Source organism: Podarcis filfolensis (genome assembly GCF_964270895.1).
Source record: "Podarcis filfolensis genome assembly, chromosome: 2".
Taxonomy (NCBI): Eukaryota; Metazoa; Chordata; class Lepidosauria; order Squamata; family Lacertidae; genus Podarcis; species Podarcis filfolensis.
In genome coordinates, this window is record NC_139605.1 from 114,909,400 (window position 1) to 114,935,440 (window position 26,041).

Consider the following 26,041-nt stretch of genomic DNA (forward strand, 5'->3'; position numbering starts at 1 on the left):
AAGCATAACTTACATTCTTTTCGTCCCCATTAGCTCCAATGGGAGTTCAGCCCTGCTGAAGTCTGTCAGGGTAGGGGTGGGGTGAGGGAGGGAGGGAGAGGTGGGAGAGGGAGAGAGAAAGGTGAAAGAGACTGCATCTTTAGTAATCTTGAAAATGAGGTCTGGTGGAACTGGAAGGTTCTACAAGCATGGTGAAGGATCAAAGTTAATAAAACGGCCTCTCGGTGGGCCGCAAGTCTGTCACCGAGGTGGTGGTAGACAGAAAGAGAGAGAGAAATGAAGAGAGAGAGAGAGAGAGATTATGGAGATTGTTTCCTTTTTGTTCTCCCTCACCACAGACGCACAAATCTAAAAACAATTGCCATAGTAGTTATCGTCATTATTATGATGATTACTGCTCGGGAAGTTTAAAAAGTGGGGAAATAATAAACGGTCATCACTGGGTGGAAGGTTGGCTTTTAGCAATGTTCTTGCTCCTCCTGAATTTCTGCCCCCCCCCCCACCTCCACCCCCGGCTGTACCTTGAAGAACATCAGCGGATGAAGGCTAAAACAGATTTTGTTAGCGATTCTCTTCAGCCAATCAGATGTGTGTGTGTGTGTGTGTGTGTGTGAAAGCTCCTTTCGCCTTCGTAAGCAAGCAAGCAAATAAATAAATAAATAAATAAAGCCACAAACCGGTATCTAATGAAACGAAAAGGCAGAAGCTTTGCGAAATAAATGTTTTATGACATCAGCGGGTATAATGGCTTCCAGATTTGTATTTATTTATTTATTTATTTATTCGTTCGTTCGTTCCTTGAGAAGGTTGGATCCGGCTGGGCAAACCCCAAGCCGCGATTTCCCTACCCGGCCTCCCTCCTCCCCCCCCCCAGCTCCCCAACGATCTGTTTATCATTAGAAAGATTAAAACAGTGCTGGACTCATTTCATTAAAGAAAGGGACCTCATAACAAGTTGTTATGCTGAGACATCTCCTGCCTCCTCATTTGTTATCCCTTGGTCTTTCATTTAGCAAGCTTTGGAAAGGACCTTCGGAAACATCCATTCGTAGGGAAGGATAAAATGGACCCTTAAAAAAAAAAAAAGGAAAACGAAAATCCCTTGCCTCCCCCCGCCTCCATCCACCTCGTGTCACTTAACTCGTCCTTACGCAGTGCAAACAATCTGATTTTTTAACACTCACAGATTTGCCTTCTGCTAGCCTGTGGAAGGGAAGGAAAGCGTTTTGTCCAGAAACTTGTTTCTTTACAGAGGGGCTGGAAGGAGAATCTTCCAGTCCTCAACCGCACTTCCTTAATCCCTTAAAAAAACAAAACAAAAAAAACAAGCAAACAAAAAAAAACTTCTTTTGGCTTAAACTATTACCATCTCCTAATTCCCATCCTTTCCCATCTGCACTAATGCGAACAAACCATTGACTGTTGTTTTCTTGATACATTACACCCGAAAGTAATAGGATGACTGGGCCCCCAAGCAACACAGTAACGTATTTTTGGCACTTAATTGATAATCCCAAAGACTTCTAATAGTCTTGTCTCGGATAGATAACAAAAGGTAAGACTGTTGCATGAGCAAATGCCGCTCACACGTATTTAATCTCGTACATATAGTTTGATTGCCCGAGGCCATAAATTAGTACAATTAATTACCCTAGACTAAAATGTGCAGTACACACTCACCCTTACCCAAATGTCTCTTTTTATGAGCCTACCACTATATAGACATACAGATATAGCTATATGGAACTGGGGGGCGGGAGGGAAAAGAGAGAGAGAGAAAGAGATGGGGGGGTATGTTGTGAGCGGAAGCTCTATTATTTTACTATCCTATCGGACTTCCTGAAAGAGGGCATTTTTCCAACAGTTTTCTCTCTCTCTCTCTCTCTAAGAGACTGTTAATTCCAGGGGCGTATTTTCCGAAGTTATGTCTTTGAGAATCCAAGGCAAGGTTTTCTCTATCTCCCACTCCAGCAATCCATGTGGAAGTTTGGGGTGGGTGGGTAAGGTGTGATTTCTCCAAGAGAGTTTAAAAGATAATCATAATAATAAAAAAAGACACCTCGACTATCAAAGGTTGGTTTTTTTCCTCTTTTTTGTGACGTTAGGTATATATTTACAGAGAGCTGCTCTACTATAGCAAAACATAACAGCATTACAGAACGGTTCTGTGACAATCATAGAAGACACAAATAAGTACACCAGAAACGTTCAACACGATGACAGAAACATTGTTTGAGCGATCACCCCCTCTTATTTTCCTTTCTTCTTCTTCCCCCCACCTTTCTTTTCCTTTTGTACAAAATATGCAGCCACGACGTCATGAAATAATAATAATTATTTAAAAAAAAAACCACTGGATAAATTTAACTTACGAAATAAAATACTTTAAAAAAAAATTCAAGTACTTTGTTGTTTTCTGAAAAGAAAAGAAAATGTTTATTTATAGTCGTAGTTTTTTTTAATTTTTTTTTCTTATAAAAGCACTCTTTTATGTCTTTTTGCTCCAGAATGGTTGCTGTGTTTAACTAATTCTAAACACTCATCAGCACACTGAAAAAAGTCAGAAACACTTCGAACCCCAAGGAAGACCCAGCGCCTCGGTTTCTCCATTGGCTTGGAGAGACTCGGCCAATTTCACTGCTGCTGGTCTTTACTAGTATCGGTTTTCTCCTTGTTCATTTTCTTCATTTTCATTCGCCTGTTCTGAAACCAGATTTTGACCTGGCGCTCCGTGAGATTAAGAACCCTGGCCACTTCATAACGGCGGTCCCGTGTTAGGTACATATTGAACAAAAACTCCTTTTCCAATTCCAGCGTTTGATACTTCGTGTAGGGACATCTTTTCTTCCTTGTAGAACGCGCATGAATCCAATTTGCCACGGGATTGTCTGGAAAAGAAACAGTTCGGCAGTTTAAACATATGTTTGTGTGTGTGTGTGTAAATATATATCATTAACTGAGATTGGTGGACCCCACAGATCCAGGTCCATCCATTTATTCTTCTTCCGGGGGTTTGTTTTGTTTATTAAAAAGTCCCCTCTGTTTGGCAGCATGATCCGATCAAATCTGAAGTGACCTTCAGGATAGTTTAAGGGCGTGTGTATTCTTTTATAGAACGTGAAGGTGCACTGCACATCAACGTTAACGGCAATGAGACAGTTCTCAATGATTTCTGGTGGAACAACTTTGCATTCTGCTTCCGACTGTTATACTGTTTTCAGCTAAGCGATCATTGTCTCCAGCATGTTGCAGTTTAAAAGAAAAACTGGAGCAATGAGTTTAATAATAACAATAACACTATACTCCTGCACATGAACACTAGTAGGAGTAATCCAAGAACACAGTCATAAAGAGTCAAAATTCACACCACTTCACAGGCCCATAAACTCTGTTTACAACCATTACTCTCCAATTCCCTCTCTATAACCTTCCCACTGATGGAACTGCTGGCATTTTTTTAATATCTTGAGAATGCCCCAGGATAAGTCTACTGACTCCAAGAAAAATATTTCCCCCTCTCAATCCCAAAGCACCTTATTTTATACTAAACCTCCTTCCATCGTTGTTAGGGGGAAGTCATAACTTAGACTTCCTCTTTTTGTGAGATTTGGACTCAGCAAATAGGCTGCTGATTCAAGGCTACTTAAACAACTTCCTTAGCTGCATTCCCTCCATAGCACTGTGTATGTGTGTGTATATACACATATGCACACACAAAGCGCACATACTTCTGCCTCTGTGCTGACATGGCACAAAGACACAGAAGTTACCAGGATTAAACTGTTCCAGCATTTGATCAGATTGTTAGGCCTGAAGGCTTTGTAAACACCTGGCATGGGTTTGATATTGTGCTGTGTGTGCATGTGAGCGTCCCTGTGTATATGAACACAAAAAGGCACACAGAGACGTCCAGAATATACACACAAATAGGTATTTGCATGCTGTGCCTTGACTCCTCATTGCCCAGAAACAATCACCCACACTTAAATGGCATTTGGCCACTAGGAAGTGAACATTTTACTGTGCAGAAGAATTATTACTTTTTAAACTAGCAATGCACAAATCCTGGGGTTCCCCTAGATCTGCTCTTTTGTCAGTGTTCAAGGGCGTTTATTCTTTTACTCCTTTCCCTAGCACGTTGAACTGTATAACCCTCACCAAAAAAAATGTACGTGGTCCACTGTTCTTTCTAAAGATCCCCCTCCTCCATTTATTAAATTATAGCTGGTTATTTGCACTTCTCATGGTCCAAATCTTTCGCTTTTCATAATCTGCACCAATTTTCTCATTCTCTCCCACCACTACCAGCCAGGGCATGCTCTTTTGCCTTGGTGCAAAGATTTTATGAATCATGCCTATCGACCTCCCTTTGGAAAATAAATAAATGCATATCCATGCTATTTTCCCTCGCACATGCCCAAACTCTTTCGCTAGCCAGACCCGTTCCTCGAAAAGTACGAACGAGGGAGGGCAAAGAAGGGAGGGCATTGGAGAGGTTATGAATATTTTATCAAACAAGTGGATTCTCCAAAGTGAGGAAACAAAATAATAACGATCATCATCACCATCACCACAGAAGAGATCCCCCCCAACTCCCTTCTCCTCCCGCCCCTCTTTCCCCTAAACCAAACAAACTACAAGCTGCCCTTATGATCTTCTAAGTCAGGTTTTTAAGCCTGTCCAGTTGGAGTTTTCAAGGCAAGGATGCCAAGAATTCTAAACAGCAAGGTAATTTCTTTTTATTGAGTACTGTGCAGGAGGGCTGTAATGCCCTCCCGGTTGTAAACAAGAATGACTTCGACTTACTAGGGTCCAATTCGGTCTTTTCTTCTTTGTGTTTGTTGGAAGCGATGGCCTCAGATTCCGGGGAGGGAATAGTCTGCGGGGTTCTGTCCCTGAGATCTCCCGGGGATCCGTACATATAATCCGGATAACTACGTCCATCCACCGGTCCGCAGTCCCTGCGGCCGTGGAAGGCGTCGGGCTTAAGCCCGTAGTGCCGGCTGCTGGCTGGAAAACCTGGGAAAGAGACAGCGCCGGAGATAGGCTCCAGCCAAGTGCGCATATATCTGGTGTCAGTTCCAATGTGAGGCTGGTGGGTGTACGGGTGGTAGACCACGGACGACTGGGAATGCACGGGAGCCCACGAAGTAGTAAAAACGGCCGGTTTGGGGGCAAAGCTGCAGGATGGAAAATCTGCGCACTCCGGTACTAGTCCTGAAGGTCTAGCTGCTGCAGGGTGAGAGCCCGTAGCTGGGAACCTTGATGCCAACAGTTCTTCGCTTTCATGACTAATCAAGGAATCTACATAATAGTTGCTTATGGGACCAGAAGCCGACATTGTTCCCCCCTCTTTTACATTCATAAGATTATTGTATGAACTGTATGTGTACTTTTTATCTTCTCATAGAACAATCAGGGCAGGTAATTATTTTTTCAGCCTTTCCTAGTTTGTCATTGGCTCCCAGCTCTCACGTGATTGTATTTACCCAAAAATACAGTGTAGATCAATCCGCAGGTCTTTTTTTCCCCCTTTCCCCTTCCCCTCTTACTATTTTTTTTCTTAAATAGCGCCTATGCGTCTTGGGTTTTCATAAAACTCTTGAAATAATGCAGTTATTAGCAGCGGTTGGTTCTTACGTGCCATTAGCTGAAAGGCGACTCCCTCGCTCGCCGGCTCGCTCGCTCTGCGACTTGGCTTTTCCATAGCCCTGCTATTAATGAGTCTGCAAGGTATCTGGTGTAGCAAGGTATCACAGGAACTATTTCTTGACGCAATTTGTCTCTGTCTGGTCTCTTTGCTTCTACAGCTTGTATTCTATAATGGATACATTACATGGAATATCTTTAAAGGGGGAGGGGGTCGGTTCAAGGTCCTAGCAGAGTTGCACTGCCGGCTCACCCCCTCTTCAGCGCCAGCCCATGAATGGCTATGAGCATTATATATATTTTTTTCCTTTTTTTGCCTGATTACAGGACCTTTTGTCATTTGTACTAGGAGGCATATTCGTCAGCTTATTTAGCAGCAAGAAATCTTGGGGTCATGTACTTTGTTTGACTTTACATCTAGATATAAATAGATAGCTAAATATAGACAGATAGGTATTTCTATGTATATGTATATCTATGTGTGTGTATGTGAGTGTGCATGTATTTGTAAGTTTGCGTGTGTATATATATATATATATATGTGTGTGTGTGTGTGTGTGTGTGTGTGTGTGTGTGTATACACACGAGATAACTATCTTCTGGGAGGGTGAAGATGACCTTGTAAAGCTTGAGTGGAAAATAATAACAAAAAAGGTGTCTCTCATCTTTGTACTCTCTGAGAGGCTACATTATTCGGCAAGTAGCCGTGGATGTTTTTATGTCCTTCAATAAAATTTTTACGAGGATCATTTGATTGTTCATAAATGTGTCGTTCATTAAATAAAACTGTACGAGTAAGTTTCACTTACAAGGCATAGCTTGGAGTGAGGGACTTTTTGCATGTTCAGAGACCAAGCCAGGGTGTGAGGTGTTTTCTTTCTTTTTTAAAGTAGGGTCTGATTTCTTGGGTTTTATTGCTGTACTTATTATTTAAACAATGTCATTGGAACTTTTTTGTTTACCAAACCGTCTGCAGAACTTCACTGGAAGACGTGTTTGATATGTGCGTGTGCTTTAATAATAACCTTTGCTTGGAAGAGTGAGTAGTAGGTAAGAGAGCTTGTGCCCTTAGAAGTCTGGAAGGATGGCGCTGGTCGCTTGTTCTGGGAGAAGAAATCTGCAAAAGGATTACACACACACACACACACCCCCGGGGGGGAAAAACTGCAACAAGAATAGCAACATCATCAATAACATCAGCAACAACAACAACAACCACCACAACAAGAAGAGATGGATTTATTTATTTTTACATTGTCAAAGAGGACTCAAGACTTTCCATGTAATAGCAGCAGAGGCGGCTTGGAGGTGCGGTAAATTTGCAACAAAAGGGGGGGAAGGCACAAGAAAAGTGTATGCAGGGAAGGTTATGGAGGTTCCAGGGAGAGACAGAGAGAGAGAGAAAGGCAGAGGGCAGAGAAGGAGAGATGAGGGGGCATGTGCCCCTGAGGGATGCAGTATCCATCAGTGACATTACACTCGACACAGAGTGTGCAGGTCCCCCTACACACACACACAAACAGGAGCAGGAGTGGGTTTGTTTTAGGCACCTTGCTTGGGAAATCTGAAGAGTAGGGAGAAGGAAGGAGACACAGTCAAATCCTTGCAGAAATCTCTCCCTTTCCTCCTCCTCTCCCGTTGAAAAAACGACTCTGGAGAAGTTGCTTGAAGGAGCTGATTAAATATTCCAGACTGCATCTAAATTCACGAGTTCTTGATCATTTGTGCACCAGCCTGCCATAGCTGATGTAGAGAAAATAGTGTTTTTTATTTCATAAGGAGCACACTTTAAATAGAAATGTACTCCTCTCTCTCTCTCTCTCTCTGTGTGTGTGTATCCAAGAAATCCAAATTTGAAAACAGTCTTGCTGTGAAACCTGAACCAGCCATCTCCTGCCCACTATGCTCATACCGTTTTCAGCCTAGCACTTTCTTGAAGGGAAATATTCCTATAGGAGCATAATATGTCCTTTGGCCTTTCCTGAGTTCATTTTATCTGTCAATCACAAGTCTCCAGTGACTTCATTTCTCCTTATTCTGAACGTTCGGAGGAAAGCTAATACCGAGCCATCTTCTATTCCTTTCTCGAGGCGTCCTCTATGCAGAAATTAAGAAGAGGGGAGGGGAGAATATGCAGGGAAATGCGCCGAGAAGATGAAATGTTCGCTTGGGTTGCACTGAAAATATAATTTTCTTTACAAAAATAAATATGGCAAAGGAATAGTAGTTTGCTTAGACGTACACACACTCTCTCTCTCACTCACACACACACACACAAATATACACTTTCTGCTTAGAGGAAAAATAATGATAGAAAGAACAACGGCGTGTTCCCCCCCCCCCCCCACAAAAAAGACAGGAGATCTAACATGTAATTAACACATCAAGAATCGTGGATTATAAAAGAAAAGGGCGTGGAAAAGTAAACACGGTAGTTAACCTTAATACAAGGAAGGTCATTAAAATATTCTTGGATGGAGCATTTTAATGTTTACACAAAATGAAGCCTAATAGCCAAGGGTGTCTTTATTTATAAGGAGGACTTCAAACCACCACCACCCCCCGCTTTTAAAATCAACTTTCGCCAGTGTTGCAGGTTGTTCATAGCTAATGATCCTAGTCTAGGACTTGTAGTGCAATGCCTTCCTCGTTCAAGGAGTCCTGCGCCTGGGAGTCGAACTAGAAGTCGAGGGAAGGGAGCAGTTTGTCTACAGATAAAATGAAGACATGTCCTTAATACTGAAGGATTAGATCAGTTTTTAACTGCATGCGTAACCGCAGGATATAACCAGAGACCCTCTGAAATAGACTGCTGTTTGGATACTTCTACCCCCATGGCTCTGTCTACACGGGAAAACTTAGGCTGACCTTTGTGGCGAAGAAATGATTGTTCTGAAACATTTCTCCTTTCGGAGATGGAATCCCAGCCGGAGAGGTTGAGCATATTGGCATCAAAGGTATAGTTTTACCTAGAAGATTAAATGGCTACGTTTCTACGCGTTCTGCCCAGCGTCTCAGTCTCAGCGACAGACGTCTCTCTATCAAAATCGTGTCCCTTTGATGGAAGACAATCAGTCCTGCAGTAATGTGGTCCACGTCTGCTATTTCAGTCTCTTTTATGACGAAAGAAGCTAACTATGGAAAGGGGGTCGCTGAATGATGATAACGATGATGATGATGAAAATGCATTATACGAGTTGTACTTATATATGCAGCATGCATATATATTTATATAGAAGATATAAAAATCCTAGGTCTTCATTTGTGATGTGAATGAAGAGGGAGGGGGGAGTGACCCCGACTGGTGTTTTATTGATCCTCAGAATAGATCTGACACTAAAAAATCATTATATTCTAGGCTACTTCCGCCATTTTGGTAGTGTATGTAAGGAAACTTGAAGAACTATCACCTAACACCCCCTCCTTCTGTCCATGAGTCTCTCCCCCTCTCCAGTTTTTATCTGCACATAACTGGATTACTGGAACTCACTACGACTCCCATCTCCCTCTTAAGGCCTCCGTAATGAGAATCCAGCCATCAAAGGATGGCTGCACGCCTAAAACCCCTATATAGCCCTGTTTAAATCGTTAAGTTTCCCACCAGCTTGGCTCCCCCCAACAGAAGCCCTAGCTCACTAGCTGCCTTGGCGTATTCTTCATAACTCCACGCTTCCCTTTCCATAGACCGACTCCTGGCCTAAGGCACCCAAGGCTTCAACGCCACACACACACACACACACACACACACACACACACACACACACGGACTCCTGAGTGAGCAGCTGCTGGATTCGCACCAGGAAGCTGTGAAGAAGTGGGGCAGGCGAGCCACCGCGTAGCTTTTTATAAATAGTTCCCCATAGTGTCGCTGGCTAACCCGAGGACGAGAGGTTTGGAACAACAAACTTCCAGCGAGGGCCCTGGAATTAGCAGACCAAACACGCCACCCTTGACACGCAGACCAGCGGCGTCTCTTAAATCGCATTCCTTCGCTCCGAGTTTCCACTTGGTTCAATAAACACCGTCAAGTTCGGATTAAAAAATCCACTTTTCTCCTCTTCTTGGGAACTCCCGGCGCACCGTTTTCGCATCCCCTCCAGGCCCCCACAGCTGTAGGCTGAAGGCGTCGCAGTGTTGACAGCCCTTCATAAGCGAAAGCAAACTAAGCATAAAGTCAAGCCTTGAAGTTTCCCCATGTGGAGAGAGACCCCCTTTTTTTCTCCCCTCCCTTTCCCTTCCCAAGCTTTGAAGGGCTTGCGATCCTCCGCAGGCTGGTTGGGAAGGAAGTGGCAGTGAAATCCACGAAGCTTACTTCTAAGTAGAGGCACTTCGGATCGGGGTGTGGCCTCAGTTTTGCCCTCCTGCTCCTGGAGATGATCGTTTCTGTCCTACTTTAAAGTCACCCTCTTCCCCCTTCATCTCCCCGCCACCTTCTCGCTTATCCTTTCCTTGCAGAGAAAATGCTGCCAATAAATATGTTGACTACCTGATTCTTTTTAGCCCTAAATCCTATGTCCTCCTAAGTTAACAAATTTCTGCCACACACTACAACCGATGGTAATAATAATAATAATAATAATAATGTCTCTAACCGTGCGAAAATTAGACTTCCTTTTGATTTCTTAAATATATAAGAGTCAGGGTCGTGTGTGTCCCGCCTCAGCCTCTCCTCTCCCCCCCCCCAGTAAACTGATGGGAATTATGTATTTAACTTTATTTCCTATGGGCGTGATCTTTAAATTAAACCCCAGGGTAAAGAGTAAAGGAAGACAGAAAGAAGCAGGCCGCTTAAACTGTACATTCAATTTAAACTTACTCTGGAGGAGTTTGTACCTGTTTAATGGCCTCCCCCCCACCCCCCACAGCCAACCTCCTTGCTTGTTGCTAAGAATTTTGTCAGATGTTATGACTTTGGATTCCAGACTCCTTAGTGCTTGGAGGTGGAGGCAGAAGACAATAAATTCCGAAGTGCAATTAAACCTCAGGACCAATTTATGTCACTGTGTTGTGGTGTCTTTAAAAAAAAAAAAAAGAGGAGAGGAGAAGAAGAAGAAGAAATGATAATAATACAGGATCTCGAGAGTCAACAAGGGGGCCACAACATTTAAACGAGACATAAAATGGTTGGTCCCCTGAGCCATATCTTTGGGGTAACACACACACGGCCAAGAGATTTCCAAAATCCAGCGAATGCAGAAAGACAGCCATCCTAGACTCACCAAGCCCAGTGCCTGGAGAAAATAACCACAAAACCAACACCTCAACATATTTCTATACCTCCCCCACCACGATTGTCTTCCTTTCTATCGAGACAGGCTGTAATTATATCCATCACAAGATAAGGCTACTTCCAGGATGCAAAGTTGCGTCGTCTGCTTTTGAAAGCGGCTGTCGAGGAGCTGCAGAGCCGGCTAGGACTGGAAGGTGTTAGATGCACTTTAAGCAGCGAAGGCAGCATTTACAAACAAGGGCAAGTTTCAACTGAAGGCGGACGCATTCCAACCCCAAGCTGCAGCTCCACGCACAAGCTCCTTTGCTAGGCCTCATTATACCTGCCTTCGGCACAGCAGTCTCCCCTAGGGCTGAGCAAAAAAGAACTTTCTCTTGACAAACCCACGCACACACAGAGTCACATGCCAACAAAACATCGCACAGACACACACACACCACCCTTCCTTGTACTCCATGAAACAATTTGGACCGTTCTTTGGACTTTCGAGGAACTATTTAAATGAGGCAGTAATTATGCGAAAGCATACAGGGGGTGGGGAAAAAGAAAACATAACATCTAGGAGAGATTCCTTTGCATTTATCACTAGAAGGCTGTTGAGGATTAAATTATACGCACATACAAATATCAGTGAAAGAGTTCCAAATCTCCATCAGACTGAAGGAATATTCGAACATGGTGAACTAAATTATCTTTACCAAACTAATGGCTCCCCTCAGTTAAAAATATACACCTCCTGTTCGATACTCCTTGTCTGTATATGCAAACATACCTATACGCATATACAGAGAGCATGCATATGCACACATACTTAAAAGAAATGCAAGCACACACACCGTATATGTGTGCAGACATTCGAATTATACACAAATATAATCCAACACAGGCAATGAGCGCTGAAAATAATTGAAATCAATAGGTGTATGTGCAGTTGCTGGATTGTGGCCAGTTAATGTGTTGTGTGGATAAATAGATACGTTGATAGATATACTAACAGATGTATTGATCTACTGATGTGGGTGGGTGTATCTTTGCATCGTTCCCAGCACCTTCAAAACTCTCAGAAACTAAACGATTAAATTGCGAGGAACAGCAGCATGTAGGTCTAAACACAAAGACAGAAGCCTTTTGAAGTTACACCTGCTGTGAAACGCAGAATAACAGCAACATACACAAGAAAAATGAAGCGGCACTGGAAGCCCACATTGGAAAGCTGCTAATATTTTATATGCATAACAACAAACCCCAGAAAGGACAAGCACGTTTTAGCAAACGAGCAAAACAATATTTTGTCAAGGGAGAGATGTACAGGAAACAGCACGAGGTCGTCATAATTACACATGCTCTCACATAAGAGATAAAGGAACTCGTTGCAATATTGCTTAAGTCTGTAAATTCTCCGCTTTCATCCAGATCTAATAGTATCGTTTAAAGGAGAAAAAACACAGTAGGGGAGGATTTAACTTTTATTACATTTCTTGACTTGGGTCGATTAAACATATATTACTTTAGACTTCCCTCTGTACATTGGGGTGCTGGTGGTTAAATTAAACTTCATAACTGCATGATAGATTTTTTTTCCCCCTCACCACCCTTCTTCATACTGTTATAAAATAAAAAGGGGCTGATATGAGAATTGTTAATATGGAGAGAAGGGGAAACTTTCCCGTACATAATGAATAGTGAGACCAATCAATTACCCCAGGACTATTGAGCATAATTATGGTCTCTGTGATCAGGCATATTTATCTGTTGAAATACTAATTTACAGTAACAAAGCGCAAAGGATGAATCTTTGCATTTATGTACTACGTCTGCTTATTAAAACGTTTAAAGCTCAGAAGGAATGTCTGTGTGTATCCAACCTGAGGGGGATATCGAATATAGCCGCTGTCCATACCATGTTTACTTTGAGCCAAAGCCAAGCGCGTTTGCATGCTTTTAAAAAGGCGGATATCTAACATAATAAACCAAGACAGTCATCTAATAAAAGCCGAAAACCAGCCTGTTTATTTCCTTATGCAAGCTCCTTTGCAAGGCCACCACGTTAATTTCTCTCTTGCTTATTATAAAGCTGATTGAGCTTAAGTCGAAGGAACATCAGATCCTCTCATCTCTCCTACAGAAAGTTTGCTAAGGAGATTGAAGCATCAAAATTAAAAAGCAGTGCAAGAACTTTGCAATGAAAGATGCAGCAAGGTGGGGGAAAGCCCTCTTTTGAAAATAAATGTTTCCTACTCGAAACCGAATTTGGGAGGAGGGATAAGCCATACGGTCTGCCATCTTGCCTCCCTAGAAAGACAATTCTGATCTTCATAACCCTTCTCCATCAAGCTTAGGGGAAACTTATATAATGACCGTACAATCAGCATATTATAAAAGCATATTATATTCATTCCTTCTGAAATATTACAGAAAATGTGATGACTTTGTGTTCCTTGTTCAGGATGCTTTCTTCGCATTACTTGAGAGCCGGAGGGGGATGCCTCTCCCTTACTTCTTGGAGGATAACCCTGAACCTCATACAGAAGGATAAAACTGGAGGAATCTCAACTCAACATTCATTTTCGCAATTGATAAACAAAGCAAAGCAAAACAGCACCTTTCTCATGGAGCTGCCACCTTCGCATTGCTGATCTCAAATCAACATTTATCCTCTCCATTGGCAAAAACAACAACAACAACACACACCTTTATCTCGAAACCGTGATCTTCTCATAGCTATTCTTTCCCCTTCCAACCCTCCTTTTAAAAAAATTAATCCTTATTCTCCACCACCACCACCCCACCCCAACATCAACCACCAGCGCAACAACTTGTTAATCACATAACTGAGCAGAGTCAATGTTTTTTAGTCAACAGTTACTTAGCTTTCACAGATCTCCTCAGTTGGGTGAAAATAAAGCAGATTCTATTCCAGTCTATGTTCAGAAAGCTACAGTGTGACTTGAGCTCTTGCAAGTGATAGCCCACCCTGGATTTTAGCATGTAAAATGGCTATTAAATTTTAAACCTGAGCTGTTTGGATTCTTAAGGAGACAGAGCGAGCCTTGGCTCCCCGTTTACAGCTTTGTTCTTCAATGCACCTTCAAGGAACATAATATGCTATAACTTATCTGATTTAATACTCAGAGTACTGGCCAGGATATGGCAACAGGAGATTGCCATAGAAGTTACTAGGCTGTAATTTTAGCCTTCCAATCACCGTCAACGTGCCGGTTTATTGAGCGCGCACACACATATATATTAGCATCAGTCACCCCACATATTCTTTGGAGATATTCTTCTCTTAGATCCTCTCAGAAATCTGAAGCATTCGAAAGAACCAAAGACAGCGCATACGGAAGACACAGAAAGAACGAGAGAGAGGGGGCACCCGGAACACTCGCGGGTGACACTCGGACAACTCTCGAGGCCTTAACTTGAGCCAACTCAATAATTCGATGAGGAATTCTCAAGGAGGGACCCCGTTTTGTCCGCCTTGACAACAATGTCGGCCAGAAACAATAGCAGCCGGCAAAATTCATCTAAGTCCATAAGTAGCCATATGTGGTTAAGGGAATTGGAGTGGGTGACTCTTGGGGAAGATGAGGGGGGGGAGGACTTTAGTGCGAACCTGCTTCCTTCTACCCAGTCATGCCCCCCTTTTGTCTCTCCCTCCCTCTTTCTATTTTTGGAATGACAAAAAATCTGCACGAAACATTTTGCTCTTTTGGATTCCCTGCGTTTCATTTCTTTCTTTATTTTTTTTTAAAAAAAATGTTTCTCAGCTCTGATCTCGTTGCGTGTGAGTAACGGAGAAGGAGAAGGAGAGGGAGAAGAAGAAGAAGAAGAAAAGGGAAAGGGACGATTGCCCTTGATGAAGACTAACTGACGTAATTAAGGCAGTTTCGTGTTGCCGAGTTAAAAGCCAACCCCAACAACATGAAACTACCTAAACCACGGATCAGCTGCATGAAAGGGCGGAAGATCCACACTCATTTCTGTCAGAAAGGAGGAAAGACAAAAAAAGGGGGGAAGGAGGGGGGGAGAGAAAGGGGGGGGGAGAGAAGAAATCCAAGCCCTTTGTGGGCTCTGGTGTAGTGTCACGGCTGCCTTTTCGCTCTCCAAAGTCAGGAGCCAAGCAGCGCCAGAGCCAAGCCATCATCCCCAAGAAAACATTCTTCAAATTAAGGCAACATCTTTAATCTCTTCATTAAGATCCCCCCTTTTCCTCCCCCTTCCCCCTCCTCCCCCTCCTCCTCCCCTTTTAATAGAATCTGCAGTCAACTCTCCCTGCTAGTAGTCTGTGTCTCTGCGGTTGAAACGTTTAACTGACGTGCTTGAAAATCCTGAATTATAGCACACTCCGCTATCCTTCACTGGCAAAGTGGCTCTGTTCTGACATTATCCATTTTCAATTGCATATGTAACTGCTATTGCAGCTTTTCCCAAGGAACGGGGAAAGGGGGGGGGGCGGGAAGAGAAAATCCACAAAGGAAAGAGGGGGGGGGTTGGAAGTATGCGTGTGTGTGTGTACAACATTCCGAAATACCACCAAATGTTTCAGTCTTCCACTGCCTTTAGAAGCCCATGCAAGCCAAATTCTGAAATCCAAAGGCATGTTAAAGTGAATACCCGCAAAGGAAACATGCTCGGAATAGCCATAGTTCCGCCACCATATAAACAAACCAACCAAAGACCTCAGACTCTATGGTGTCTACCTCTTAGCAAGAGCCCGACTTCACCACCAGTAAGTTTTAAAAAAGAAAGAGAGAGGCGGTGGGGAGGGTGGGGTAGGGTGTTGGTGATTGTGAGGATCAAAATGGAAATCTAGGCACCACCGTTCCATGCAAATTCTGCTCTGAAATGAGCTGTCACGCAGGAATAAGGAAAACTCGAACCGAAAAGACAACTCCGAAGAAACCCAACCGAACGCCCCATCCGTGCAAAAGCTCAGTCGCTTCAAAGTGGAGTTCACATCCATTCCGCCTTTGCCTTGGGTATACATACAGAAGCACAGTACCACTTGCATCTCAGACATGCATCTTAGCCAAGAAATCGTCTGTCTTACCTTTGCACGTCTTCCACCGTGACATCCCATTCTCGGTGTTTGTTGTTGGTGATGTTCTGTGGAGAGGCTGGTGTTTTGTTTTGCTTTAATTAAAAAAAAGTGTATTCCTTTTTTTTTTTTTAAATAGAGGGATCTCTTCCAGAGGAGGCAAAAGGAGCGTGCCTTTCCTTTAAAAAGAAAAAAGAAAAAAGAAGAAAAAGACCCAAAGCCATGAGGAGTCTGCATCCCAAGAATGCTGCTCTGCTTCTGACTTGCTTCCCTCCTCCACAGTCACCTTTAAATGCATCTTTTACTGCTGCAGCACATTATATTTGCAGATCATAAAATCCACCTCCAGCGCTTACCAAGACTGTCCTGACATTACTGTTTTATGACCTTGACTTATTGTGGTCACCTGGATAATATTTAAATCAACGTTATGGTCTCTCACTTATATTAAACCCGCTAGGATACTCTCCTGAAAGCCTTAAAAGGATGAGTCCTGGGGAAAAAAATACTCTACATAGAGAAATAGAAGAGGGGGGAGCGGGCTGCTTCTTTTGGTGCTGGTGGGGTCACTTTGAAAAATACCCAGTTGTACACGGTTCTAAGAAATTTATTTGGCTCCATAAAGGAAGATACATGCAAAGGATACCACATACAGAATATATTTAAATAACAGTCACAAAAGGAAAAACCCCAGACGTCCCCCCCCATTATAAGATATCAATACTGCTTTATTATTTTCTTTTCTTAAATATAATGGTCGATAGTACCACCTCATTGGAAGGAGACTGCATTACTACACAATGTGAGCATGTTCTCACTGCCACTTCCATGTACAGACACATAATGCAATTCATTTTAGTCATTATCTTTATTATACAATAGGCAGGCTACACCTAGGATATGAAAAGCAAACTTTCAGACGCACCTAGTCCCCTAAACATAAAAAGGCAATAGAAATAGGTCCTTCAGTGTTTTCCCCTTTCCTTCCCTTTGTGCTGCTCGTGAATAACTTAAACATCTTAGAAGCTGTTTTTTTAAAGCAACCGCCTTACTCTTTATTTTACATAGAAACATTGATGCAATATATATATATTCTCATGCTTATACCGATGGATGCGCCTTCGCTCTACAAACTGTAAATACCCAAATCATAGAACTGCACACTAGCCTGAGGTCTTGATTATTATTATTATTATTATCTCTCTCTCTCTCTCTTTCTCCCCCTCCCTCCCATACGCATTGCATTTATACCCAGGGAAAAAAATTAAAAAAGAATACTGCACAAGATTTGTAATGACTCCCACCCCTGTCCCTTCCCTTTATTGAACACTTTCAAGTGAAATTAAAATTGGAAGTCAGTTCGCGAATTCGATTCTCTCTGTTCATTTTCTTGAGTTTCATCCTGCGGTTCTGAAACCAGATTTTGACTTGTCTGTCTGTTAGATTAATACTCTTGCTAATCTCCAGGCGGCGCTCACGGGTCAAGTACATATTGAATAAGAATTCTTTCTCCAGTTCCAACGTCTGGTGTTTTGTGTAAGGGCATCTTTTCTTTCTTCCGCTCTTTGCTGTCAGCCAATTTCCTGTAGTGTTTTCTGCCTTTATATCCTCTGTTAAAAATAATATTATTAAATAAGTATCTGTGGAATAGCAAAGAGAGTTTCCTAGGCTTAAGACTGAATTATTATTATTTTTTAGAAAAAAACAATAACAAAAAGAGCATCTTCTTTTAGTAATACAATAATCTCTATACTATACTCAAATAAATGTCTCCGTCTCCCTTGTTTATTATTTACAGATGTTAGCATTCTAATTAAACCATCGCTTCAAGCTAACAGAACCCAGTGTCTCTCAAAAAGCAGTGGATTAAGCCTCCCATTCACAATATTCACCTGGGCGTCAGATGCATAACACCAGATCTTAACTTACACAACGCCAGATCTTAACTAATGGTTTGAAAAACTATGCATAGTTCACGTAAGGGATACCCTTAGTGATGCACAAATGGCGTTGAGGCTGTTTGCACTCTTCTCGGGTGTAGAGTTTTTCCACGTGTCAAACATGTCAACAGGATATAATTTTGTGAAATTATTCCTGCACCTTGAGCACGCCACGAAGGCTCCCCCCCGCCTCTTTTTTCTTTTCTTTTCTGTTTTGAAAATCAACAGTAGCACTTTAATAATTGCTCGAGCAAGCTGTAGCGTTTATGCCACAACACCACGCAAGCTCAGCCCTTGACTCGAAATGGACCAGCTTTTATTTAAAACGAGGCAAAACACAAAACACCATTCTGAAAATTGCATTACGGGGATAATTTTCTGTTTGTGTGTTTGTTTAACTGGCTGTGGGTGTTTTGTATCCTCGCCCTACCCACCAATGGACTAGACTCGATTTTTCTTGGAGGTTAAGGCTCTGTGAAATGCATCCTTTTGTTATTGGCAAAGAATAACTTTCCACACTTAAAACAAAAACGAAACCTACACTTGTTTGTTTTCCACCCTAAAATACTGTCCTGACGTTCTCCTAGTAACCCTCATGCAGGCACATACAATTTCCATAGAGGCAGCCATTGCAACATACTTCAGACGCGCATACACATACATAAACACCTCGGATTTGAATTTGGATATGCTGGAATGTTGGCAGTAGTAACACGCTAACATTTATCCAAGGTGTGAGTGTGTGAATGGAGGGGAGGTGTTTTGCAATTATAGCAGCCTACGGGTCTAATTTTTCCCCTTTCTTCATTTGTGTGTGTGCCAGATTCACACAATCACTTACTTGGAATTCTGGTCAGAACCTTGAAAGACAAAATAACCTTTCCCAAAAAAACAACTCGAAGAAGCAAACCCATGTTGTGGTTGCATTGCAATGCATCTCACACATTCACCACCACTGCCATTGAACCCTGTAAATTCCTTCGAAAGCTTTCCATTTTTCTAAGCTCTAAAACTCACATTTCCAAATCCCGGCTTGGGCAGGACTGATGAAACATAAGCGGAAATTAAGAGACCATTTCCAACAAAAGAAAGGGTGAAGACTTTTAAAATAGTAGTAGTAGTAATATCCATATCTAAATGGCACAGTTTGAAATATTGTATTCAATGGCAAATCATTCGTTCCTTCCCGCCGGGGGGAAAAAAAAAGGAAAGGGAAGTTTGAAAATCTAGGCGGGACATTTCGCAAACAAATCATGATGAAAGGAAAAATATTTTATTCTAACGCTTCTCTCATTCCAAATCAAAACGCCAATCATGTTTATTTATTTCTGCTAATTTGACTTAGACGAAAATATAGGACTTTTGCAGCAAAGAAAACACCTTTGGCTGATACCTTTAGCGATTTCCACCCCCCATAACCTTGACTTTGCAATTTCTCTCTCTCTCTTCACTAAGGCAGTGGAACTGGCGGATTAAAATAATTCATTCTTCGGTGCCCCGAAAAGGAACGTGTGGGTATATATATAAATATATAATACTATTTCAGGTGAGAGAAACAAGAAGGGATGGAAAGCCTGCTTCCTTTTGTGGTACCCAAGCAGGCAATGTGCGTATGCATATGTATTGATGAAGGCATACATACGTACATACATATGTATGTACCACAGGTATCCATGTATGTGTCGTATGCACGTGCTTACACGGGGCTACATATAACCCGATAATACGTCTCTCTTCTGCTTGTTTTCTAAGCATATTCCCCAATGCTTAGGCTCTGAGAGGATTTGAATCCGCACAGCAAAGCCAAACTCATAAAAGGCGTTGTTCTTATCTGAAACCGCTCCCAGTTGCATTTTTGGTCTACACACATTTCATTCCCTTTTTACAACAGAAGACGTTTATGTGGCCCCTCTTTCTTTCATCTTTCTTTCTCCTTAAATAAATACTTAGATCCCCTCTTTTCCAAATGGATCTAATAAAAGCCAGGCAGATCTTCGCCTTCAGGATTGTTTATTTTAAACGCACAAACCACCACCAATGTAACACACCTCATCATAACTGGAAGGCTCTTTTTCCTAGAATACCTAAACTTGAAACAGATGCTCCACGCACGTAAACGCTGGGGATGAGGTGGGGAAGCTGTTTTCTGTACAAACAAGACTCTAGATGCCGGGAACCCCGGTTATCAATGAGGAATGCAGCAATGATAATGAAACTCAACAATCAAGTCCACTCTGAAGTGTTTGGCAAACCATCTCTACTGCCCATCTCTCTCTCTCTCTCCCTCCCCCCACCCACCCCCGCCGCACCTTTAACAAGCAACCCAGACTTCGCAAGTAAAGAGAAAGAGATAGCAAATTGTTACCCAGGGGGAAAGAGGAAAGAAAAACGATGGGAGAACCAGAAGCATCAACCACGAAGAAAAGGAAAGGAGGGGAAAACACATACACATTTCTAGCGGAAATAGCCTTGGTAGAATTTTCCTGCAAGCCCAAAAAGGCATTCGTCCATACTAAGATTATTTCATAACCTCCCTGCCACAGACTTAGCAACTTAGCAAATATAAAAACCACGACGTTGCTCGCAACTTCACCCTGAGTACGTAACCACCCCCCAAAAACACAATCCTCTCCAAAGGAAGGAAGAAAACACACACACAAACACACACACAGCAACATGGACTTCTAATGCTTTTTTGCATTTGCACTCATTTAAATGCTTCATAAATAAACTCCGTTTATTTCGATTGTTGTTGCTATTATTATTATTATTATTATTATTATTATTATTATTATTATACTACTCTTATTTAGGGAAGTGAGCAGAAAGCGTAAGCTGTTTAGAAACGACTGCATTAAAAAGGGCAGAGAGAAAAGTTAATGCATCTAATGAACCACAATGCCAGGGTCATTGCTTTCTTAATATTAATAATAATAATAGAACTAACAACTTTCACGATAAATACTGTAATTTTAAAGTCTGTTGCCTAAGGTGCAGAAGAGTCCCCTTACCTTTTGCTTCGTTGTCAGAATTGTCAGTGCTGGTGTCTGTGCATTTATTCATGTCCTTCTCAGTTTCCGACGAACTGATTTTGGCAGCGGGGAGACTTTTTTCTGTTTTAATTTCGTTGGCGGACGTGTTCTGAGGGTTATCAGACTTTGCGTTGTCAGGGAAGCTGACTTTAGCTCCTGGTTGGGACAGTGGTGGCGGTGGCGGCTGCTGCTGCTGTGGTTGCTGAGGTGGTGGTGGTGGAGGTGGTGGTGGTGGTGGAGGTGGTGGTGGCTGTGGTGGTTGTTCAAGATGCTCACTCCTTTGGCTGAGGCTCGCCCTGGGTTCAAAACTTGCCTCAAACTCGCTTGGGTTGCTGCAGTTTGACGCCTTTTCCATGGAGGAGTAACCTTGGCTGGCTCGGTAGTAGCTGGGCACGGGGACTTCATGGTCATTTAGGCAAGGTTCAGGCATCTGATTGGGGTAGAGGGTCGCCTCAGTGGCGTTTTTTGCTCTTTTGTCAGCATTGTACATACAGCAAGCATTTTCTTCCTTGACATTGGTTGGGAAAGAGCAGGAGGGGAGTTGTCTCGCAACAGGTTGTTCGATTCGGTAAGTATTTTTGGGGTCACACCAGGTGTCTAGCTGAGAAAGGTAAGATGGATAGGTGTTGAGAGACAGGCTGGCGTTATTCACCTCGTCTCTTTTGGAAAGAGACGGGATAATTCCACAGTTCCTCATCATTCCACAGTTGAAGTCGTTCCCAGATTGCATATACATTCCTTGGTTAGAGGAATAATTCTCCCCTCTGCAGGTACCGGCTAACGAGTCCATCAAAAACGAGTTAGAAGTCACATTGTTGGGACATGACATTTTCAGAGAGGGATTTTAAAGAGGAATACTACAGCCAGGGGCTGACATCTTTTTTTTAGGGAAAAATATCAGCACCATAATTATCCACGCATTGGTCCCAACCACGTGACTGTCAGGCCAATGAGGATTGAAAATGGCCTTGATGATTCAGACGCCGGTGACGTCACCGGGGTCAAGTTGTTGAGAGAGGAGAAAACCAGCGTGGAGCAACAGCGACATCTATCAGTTTCTGAAGGGTAGAGAACCCAGGACCTTCACGTTGAACAAAGGAGAGAGACCCCCTTTTCCTCCAGTTTGTTTACCAATGAACGAACGCGTGTCTACAGCAGAGTGGGGGGGAAATAAAGGAAGCGAACGCGTAAATAGAAGCAAAGTCAAATTCAAATTAAAAGGTCAGCAAAAAATCCACCTTCATCTCCCACTCTTTTCTTTCATTCTTACCCTTTCTTTTTTTCTCGCCTAACCCCTTAAGATAAGTCTAATTTCTTGTGGGCAAATAATTAATCAACCCCAAACCCCAAAAGAACTCCCCCGCCATCCCTTCTCCTTATATCGAATTTCTCTTTCTTTTTCGTTCTCTCCCTCTTTCTTCCCCCGCTCCCCACTCCAATAGCTAAACTTGAAATGCATGAAAACTGTTCCTTCAGACATTTTTTTTCTTGTTTCAGAACTACTTTGGTAGATTCATTTTGATTTGGAAAACAAGCAAACAAACCTCGCTATATTGAATGCAATTCCCTAAAGATGTAGGTCAAAGCACCTTGAGAAATCTGAAGCAGTGTCGTTAGGGTCACTTTATATTAAGTTCAGGTGTTTGTTGCGTGAGGAACCAGCTTAATAACTGAAATGGCGACATTTTAGATTTTGTTTCATGCAAATCGTTCTTCCTAGTCTGTTATAAAATTGTTCTCTCCGTTGGTTTCTCTCTGGAGTACTTTTGTAAAAATATTTCCCCTGCAAATACTGAATGAAACGTTCTTCTCCTTTCTAACAACCCCCAAACCCGCAAACTTTCATCATTCCTGCTTTCATTGACGCAGAAGCTCTGCACAGATTTGTTAATAAACTTCCCAAAATTGCATCAAAATAAATATATCAATGGGAGATAGCACAGAAGTATCCTCTACTCTTAGGGTATAAGTCTGGACATTCCCCACCCCTCTTCAGGAAATTACGACAATTAAATAGAATGAAATTTAAAAATATTGGGTATTTTAGGGGTGCTTTATTCAGCAGAAAGGTTGTCCGATCAAACACGGTTTTTTATTTGACCTTATTTTCATTGATTAAACTCCAAGCAAATATCTATGTGTGTTTATTTCTTCTTAATTTCCCTACTCCAGTCTCGTTCAGTCTTTATGATCCTGTCTCCCTTCTCCTTCTCGCTTTCTCCCTCTCTTTTAACTTAACGATCTCAGAATAATAACTGGTATTACAGATATAAAGATATGCTGAACGAGGTGCTTTCATTGTGCTGTTTCCTTTATTAGACGTTTTCTAAACAGGCTAGCAATTAAGCCAAATTATTATTTAGTGTATATCAAATTGACTACACTGTTAGAATCCCGCTTTGACAATGATGTCTATAGTTTTGGGTGGTTGTGTGTGTGTTTTTTAAAGGAATCTGACACTTTGTGGCTAAATCCATGAAAAAGAGAGGAATAGTACTAGACCAATACTTATAATGGCAGCTGGGAACAGAATTAGCTAAACGGCTGGAATCTCAAGATCATTACGACGGATCTGAAACCTTTTAAAGAGTTCATAGTCATTCTCAAGGAGTGGGAGGGAAGGCTTTTCAAATAGAAGAGGAAAACGGTGAGGAAAATTGAGCCAGAAAGTTTGGTAGGCTGTGGGGTTATGTGGAGAGAATTGAGGAACTTGACCAATTTCAGCAATGTATATTTTGGTGTTATTGTTTTAAATGCAGTGCTGGCTGCCCAAAGCCATCAGACCTTGACGACAATGTTTTCTACAACAACTGTTTTACAATTCCACTCGGCTGTTGCTTCGGAAGGGCTTGCAGCCTGCTGCCCCCCACCTTCAAAACCAGCCCCCTCCGCATCTTCAAGGGTGAGAAGTTTTAATATCTTAGGCCAAGGAAGTCTTAAACCGCATCATTCTATTTGTCTCAACCACCCCCACCCCCGACCGCCCCACAATCCACCTCCACCCCGAAATACAGCCACGCTAAGAGCTTTCTTTCCTGCACTTTAAACGCCGTTTGCTTCCTCTGGAAAGCTATTTGAGACTTTATAGCCTCTATTTGTGTTATCTGCATAGGTCTTTTTAAAACAGTTTGATAGAAATCGTTCAGTTTTATGATATCCAACGAAAATTCCACATAATATTTATAAGCAAAGAATAAAACTTTAGCATGGGAACCAATACTTCCTCATTTATAGGTGATGAAATTAAAGACCAATGCAGTTTGGCATTATATGGCTTTTTTCCCGTTCTCTCCCTCCACCCCCACCCATCCCTCCCCCACCCTTCCCTTCTTTATTTTTTTGCAGATCATGTGGCTGACTCAATATTTTTAGGCTCTGAAGCCCTACACGTCTTCATATGTGCATTTTGTGGCGGGGGGAGAGAGACCAGCATTTGACCCCGTTTCCTTCCCTGTGAGTGAAAATGAAAATGTGTTTCCAAGTCTTTTATATCCTTATTTACTGCTGTGCATTCTTGCTGTGTGTTATATTCCCCCTTTCTCTCTCACACACACGCATACTAGGAAGCAGGAAGAGGAATTTACAAACCGCACTGTGGTGAAACCTGTCAAATAATTTGATTTTTATCCTCTTCACAGATTCACACACCGCCAAGGAATTTTCAGTGGATGAGATGTTGTACCCATATCTCTGAAGACAAGATAGAGGGCGTTTTAAATGTGTGAAGATGATGAAGATAAAATAAAATGTTGTGGGTGGGTGGGTGTGTATACACACACACAAACATATATATATATATACATGTGTGTATATACTGGTGGTTTTGACTATCATTGTTTTCACTGAGGATTATTGACATATTCATACATATGTATTTTAAGGAGCGTAGGTGTCTCGGAAGTCATTTTTTTAAATGTAAAACCATAGAGTTATTTAATTTCAGGCGTCTCTTGTGGGCTTTGACGGTCAAAGTCTTACCCAAAATAAAACAACAGTCAGAGAGAAGGGGCGAGAGACGGTCATAGTAGATGGAGGGACGTGGATGTGACCCCGCTTCATCACAAACAGCGAAATGCATATTTCCTGACATCATTCTAGGTCTTTTGATATCTGGCGGATCTGGCGCTGAAGGAATGCTGGGGAATGTCTCCAGGAGACCGAATATTGTTTAAAGTTAAAAATAATTAGAAGTATGATAAACATGGGTCATTAATGGGGAGAGAAATAAAATCCATCAGCCTAAGTAGAACCCCCGTTGGGAAAAATGCTTTAGTCTAATTGCAGAAAATAAATACCAACAAATGCTATTAAAACTTAAAAAGGAGAAAGCCTGTGTGTGGAATAAAGACCTATAACAGCCTGCTCTGGGTTTTTACACTCCTTTGGAAATCAGGGTGGAAATGAAACATGCAATGCCCCTTATTAAAAAAAAGGAATGGAGGGGGGGAGAGGGTAAGAAAGATTGGGGTGGGTGGGGGAAATCATACATATGTAGACTTTAAGTTGGCTCACATGTAGAGTGGGGTTCGGCAGTGTCTTATTCTCTTGCTTTGTGGCTACTTCGGTATGATTTCGCGGGAGTAAAAGCCAGGAAGTGGTTTTTTAAAAAGTCAAAGAGGAGTTTAAAAAAAAATAATTAGGGGATTTCTTCCTTCCTTTCTTCCCAGTGTCTGGACATATGAGGCAAACTGCAGACGGTCCTGCTATTGTCTTTGGTGTCTGATTGCTCTCTCTGTGAATGCCAAAGGCAGACAGTTCAGTTGACCCAAAAGAGGGGGAGAGGAGCCTTGAAACCCGTCTCCCTTTGCCTTCCTAGAGCTTTGCTCTGGGCTGGAGACGGAGGGCACGCGGCTGCGAGGGGTTATGGGGTGGGTGGGAAACACAAACACGCGCGCACACAGGCGCACGGCCAGAGCACCACATTTCCCATAAAAATCTAAAGAATTTTTCTCCCCCAAAAAAGCAAGCAAGGAAGAAAAAAGATGCACGTGTCCAATAATTCACGTAAAAGCACATCTCAAACTTGCACATAATATTTTACCTGTTCCCTTTTCCTTCTAATTATTTAACCGTGAGTTATGCGTGGAAAGTGTCTCTTACGTCCATTGTATTTTTTAACCAACTTCCCCCCCTTAACATTTTTATAGCG

General features: G+C 42.2%; 2 protein-coding genes and 1 long non-coding RNA gene across 6 annotated transcripts; 1 reads left to right on the top strand and 2 right to left on the bottom strand.

Annotated features, from left to right (window-relative positions):
* Positions 1-1,411: 1,411 nt before the first annotated feature.
* Positions 1,412-16,176, bottom strand: HOXC9 (homeobox C9). 3 transcript variants are annotated; one of them, XM_083599487.1, is made up of 3 exons: positions 15,933-16,176; positions 5,641-5,818; positions 1,412-2,888 (listed from the first exon to the last, which is right to left on the bottom strand). In XM_083599487.1, the coding sequence occupies exons 1-3, from the start codon at positions 16,155-16,157 to the stop codon at positions 2,635-2,637; spliced, it is 657 nt and encodes a 218-aa protein (XP_083455613.1). In that variant the 5' UTR covers positions 16,158-16,176; the 3' UTR covers positions 1,412-2,634. The 3 variants fall into 3 exon arrangements, with proteins under 3 accessions (XP_083455613.1, XP_083455614.1, XP_083455612.1); XM_083599488.1 differs by lacking the exon at positions 15,933-16,176 and adding an exon at positions 4,807-5,019 and having other exon boundaries at positions 1,647-2,888; positions 5,641-9,863; XM_083599486.1 differs by lacking the exons at positions 5,641-5,818; positions 15,933-16,176 and adding an exon at positions 4,807-5,634 and having other exon boundaries at positions 1,655-2,888.
* Positions 2,897-25,244, top strand: LOC310755994. Of its 2 annotated transcripts, none has more exons than XR_014544617.1 (4): positions 2,897-4,728; positions 23,652-23,794; positions 24,238-24,345; positions 24,531-25,244. It is a non-coding gene; the product is annotated as an uncharacterized lncRNA (long non-coding RNA). The 2 variants fall into 2 exon arrangements; XR_014544618.1 differs by lacking the exon at positions 2,897-4,728 and adding an exon at positions 21,820-22,113.
* Positions 16,512-21,824, bottom strand: HOXC10 (homeobox C10). The gene is made up of 2 exons (XM_083599430.1): positions 20,872-21,824; positions 16,512-17,530 (listed from the first exon to the last, which is right to left on the bottom strand). The coding sequence occupies exons 1-2, from the start codon at positions 21,719-21,721 to the stop codon at positions 17,253-17,255; spliced, it is 1,128 nt and encodes a 375-aa protein (XP_083455556.1). The 5' UTR covers positions 21,722-21,824; the 3' UTR covers positions 16,512-17,252.
* Positions 25,245-26,041: the final 797 nt, after the last annotated feature.

What these genes read in the sequence shown, in the direction of transcription:
- HOXC10 (XM_083599430.1), bottom strand. Translation starts at nt 21,721, where the DNA reads ATGTCATGTCCCAACAATGTGACTTCTAACTCGTTTTTGATGGACTCG. An exon ending in TTCTGACAACGAAGCAAAAG is followed by an intron (nt 17,531 to 20,871) that starts GTAAGGGGACTC and finishes TATTTTTAACAG; the next exon opens with AGGATATAAAGGCAGAAAAC.
- HOXC9 (XM_083599486.1), bottom strand. Translation starts at nt 5,365, where the DNA reads ATGAATGTAAAAGAGGGGGGAACAATGTCGGCTTCTGGTCCCATAAGC. An exon ending in AAAGACCGAATTGGACCCTA is followed by an intron (nt 2,889 to 4,806) that starts GTAAGTCGAAGT and finishes TTTCTTTTCCAG; the next exon opens with ACAATCCCGTGGCAAATTGG.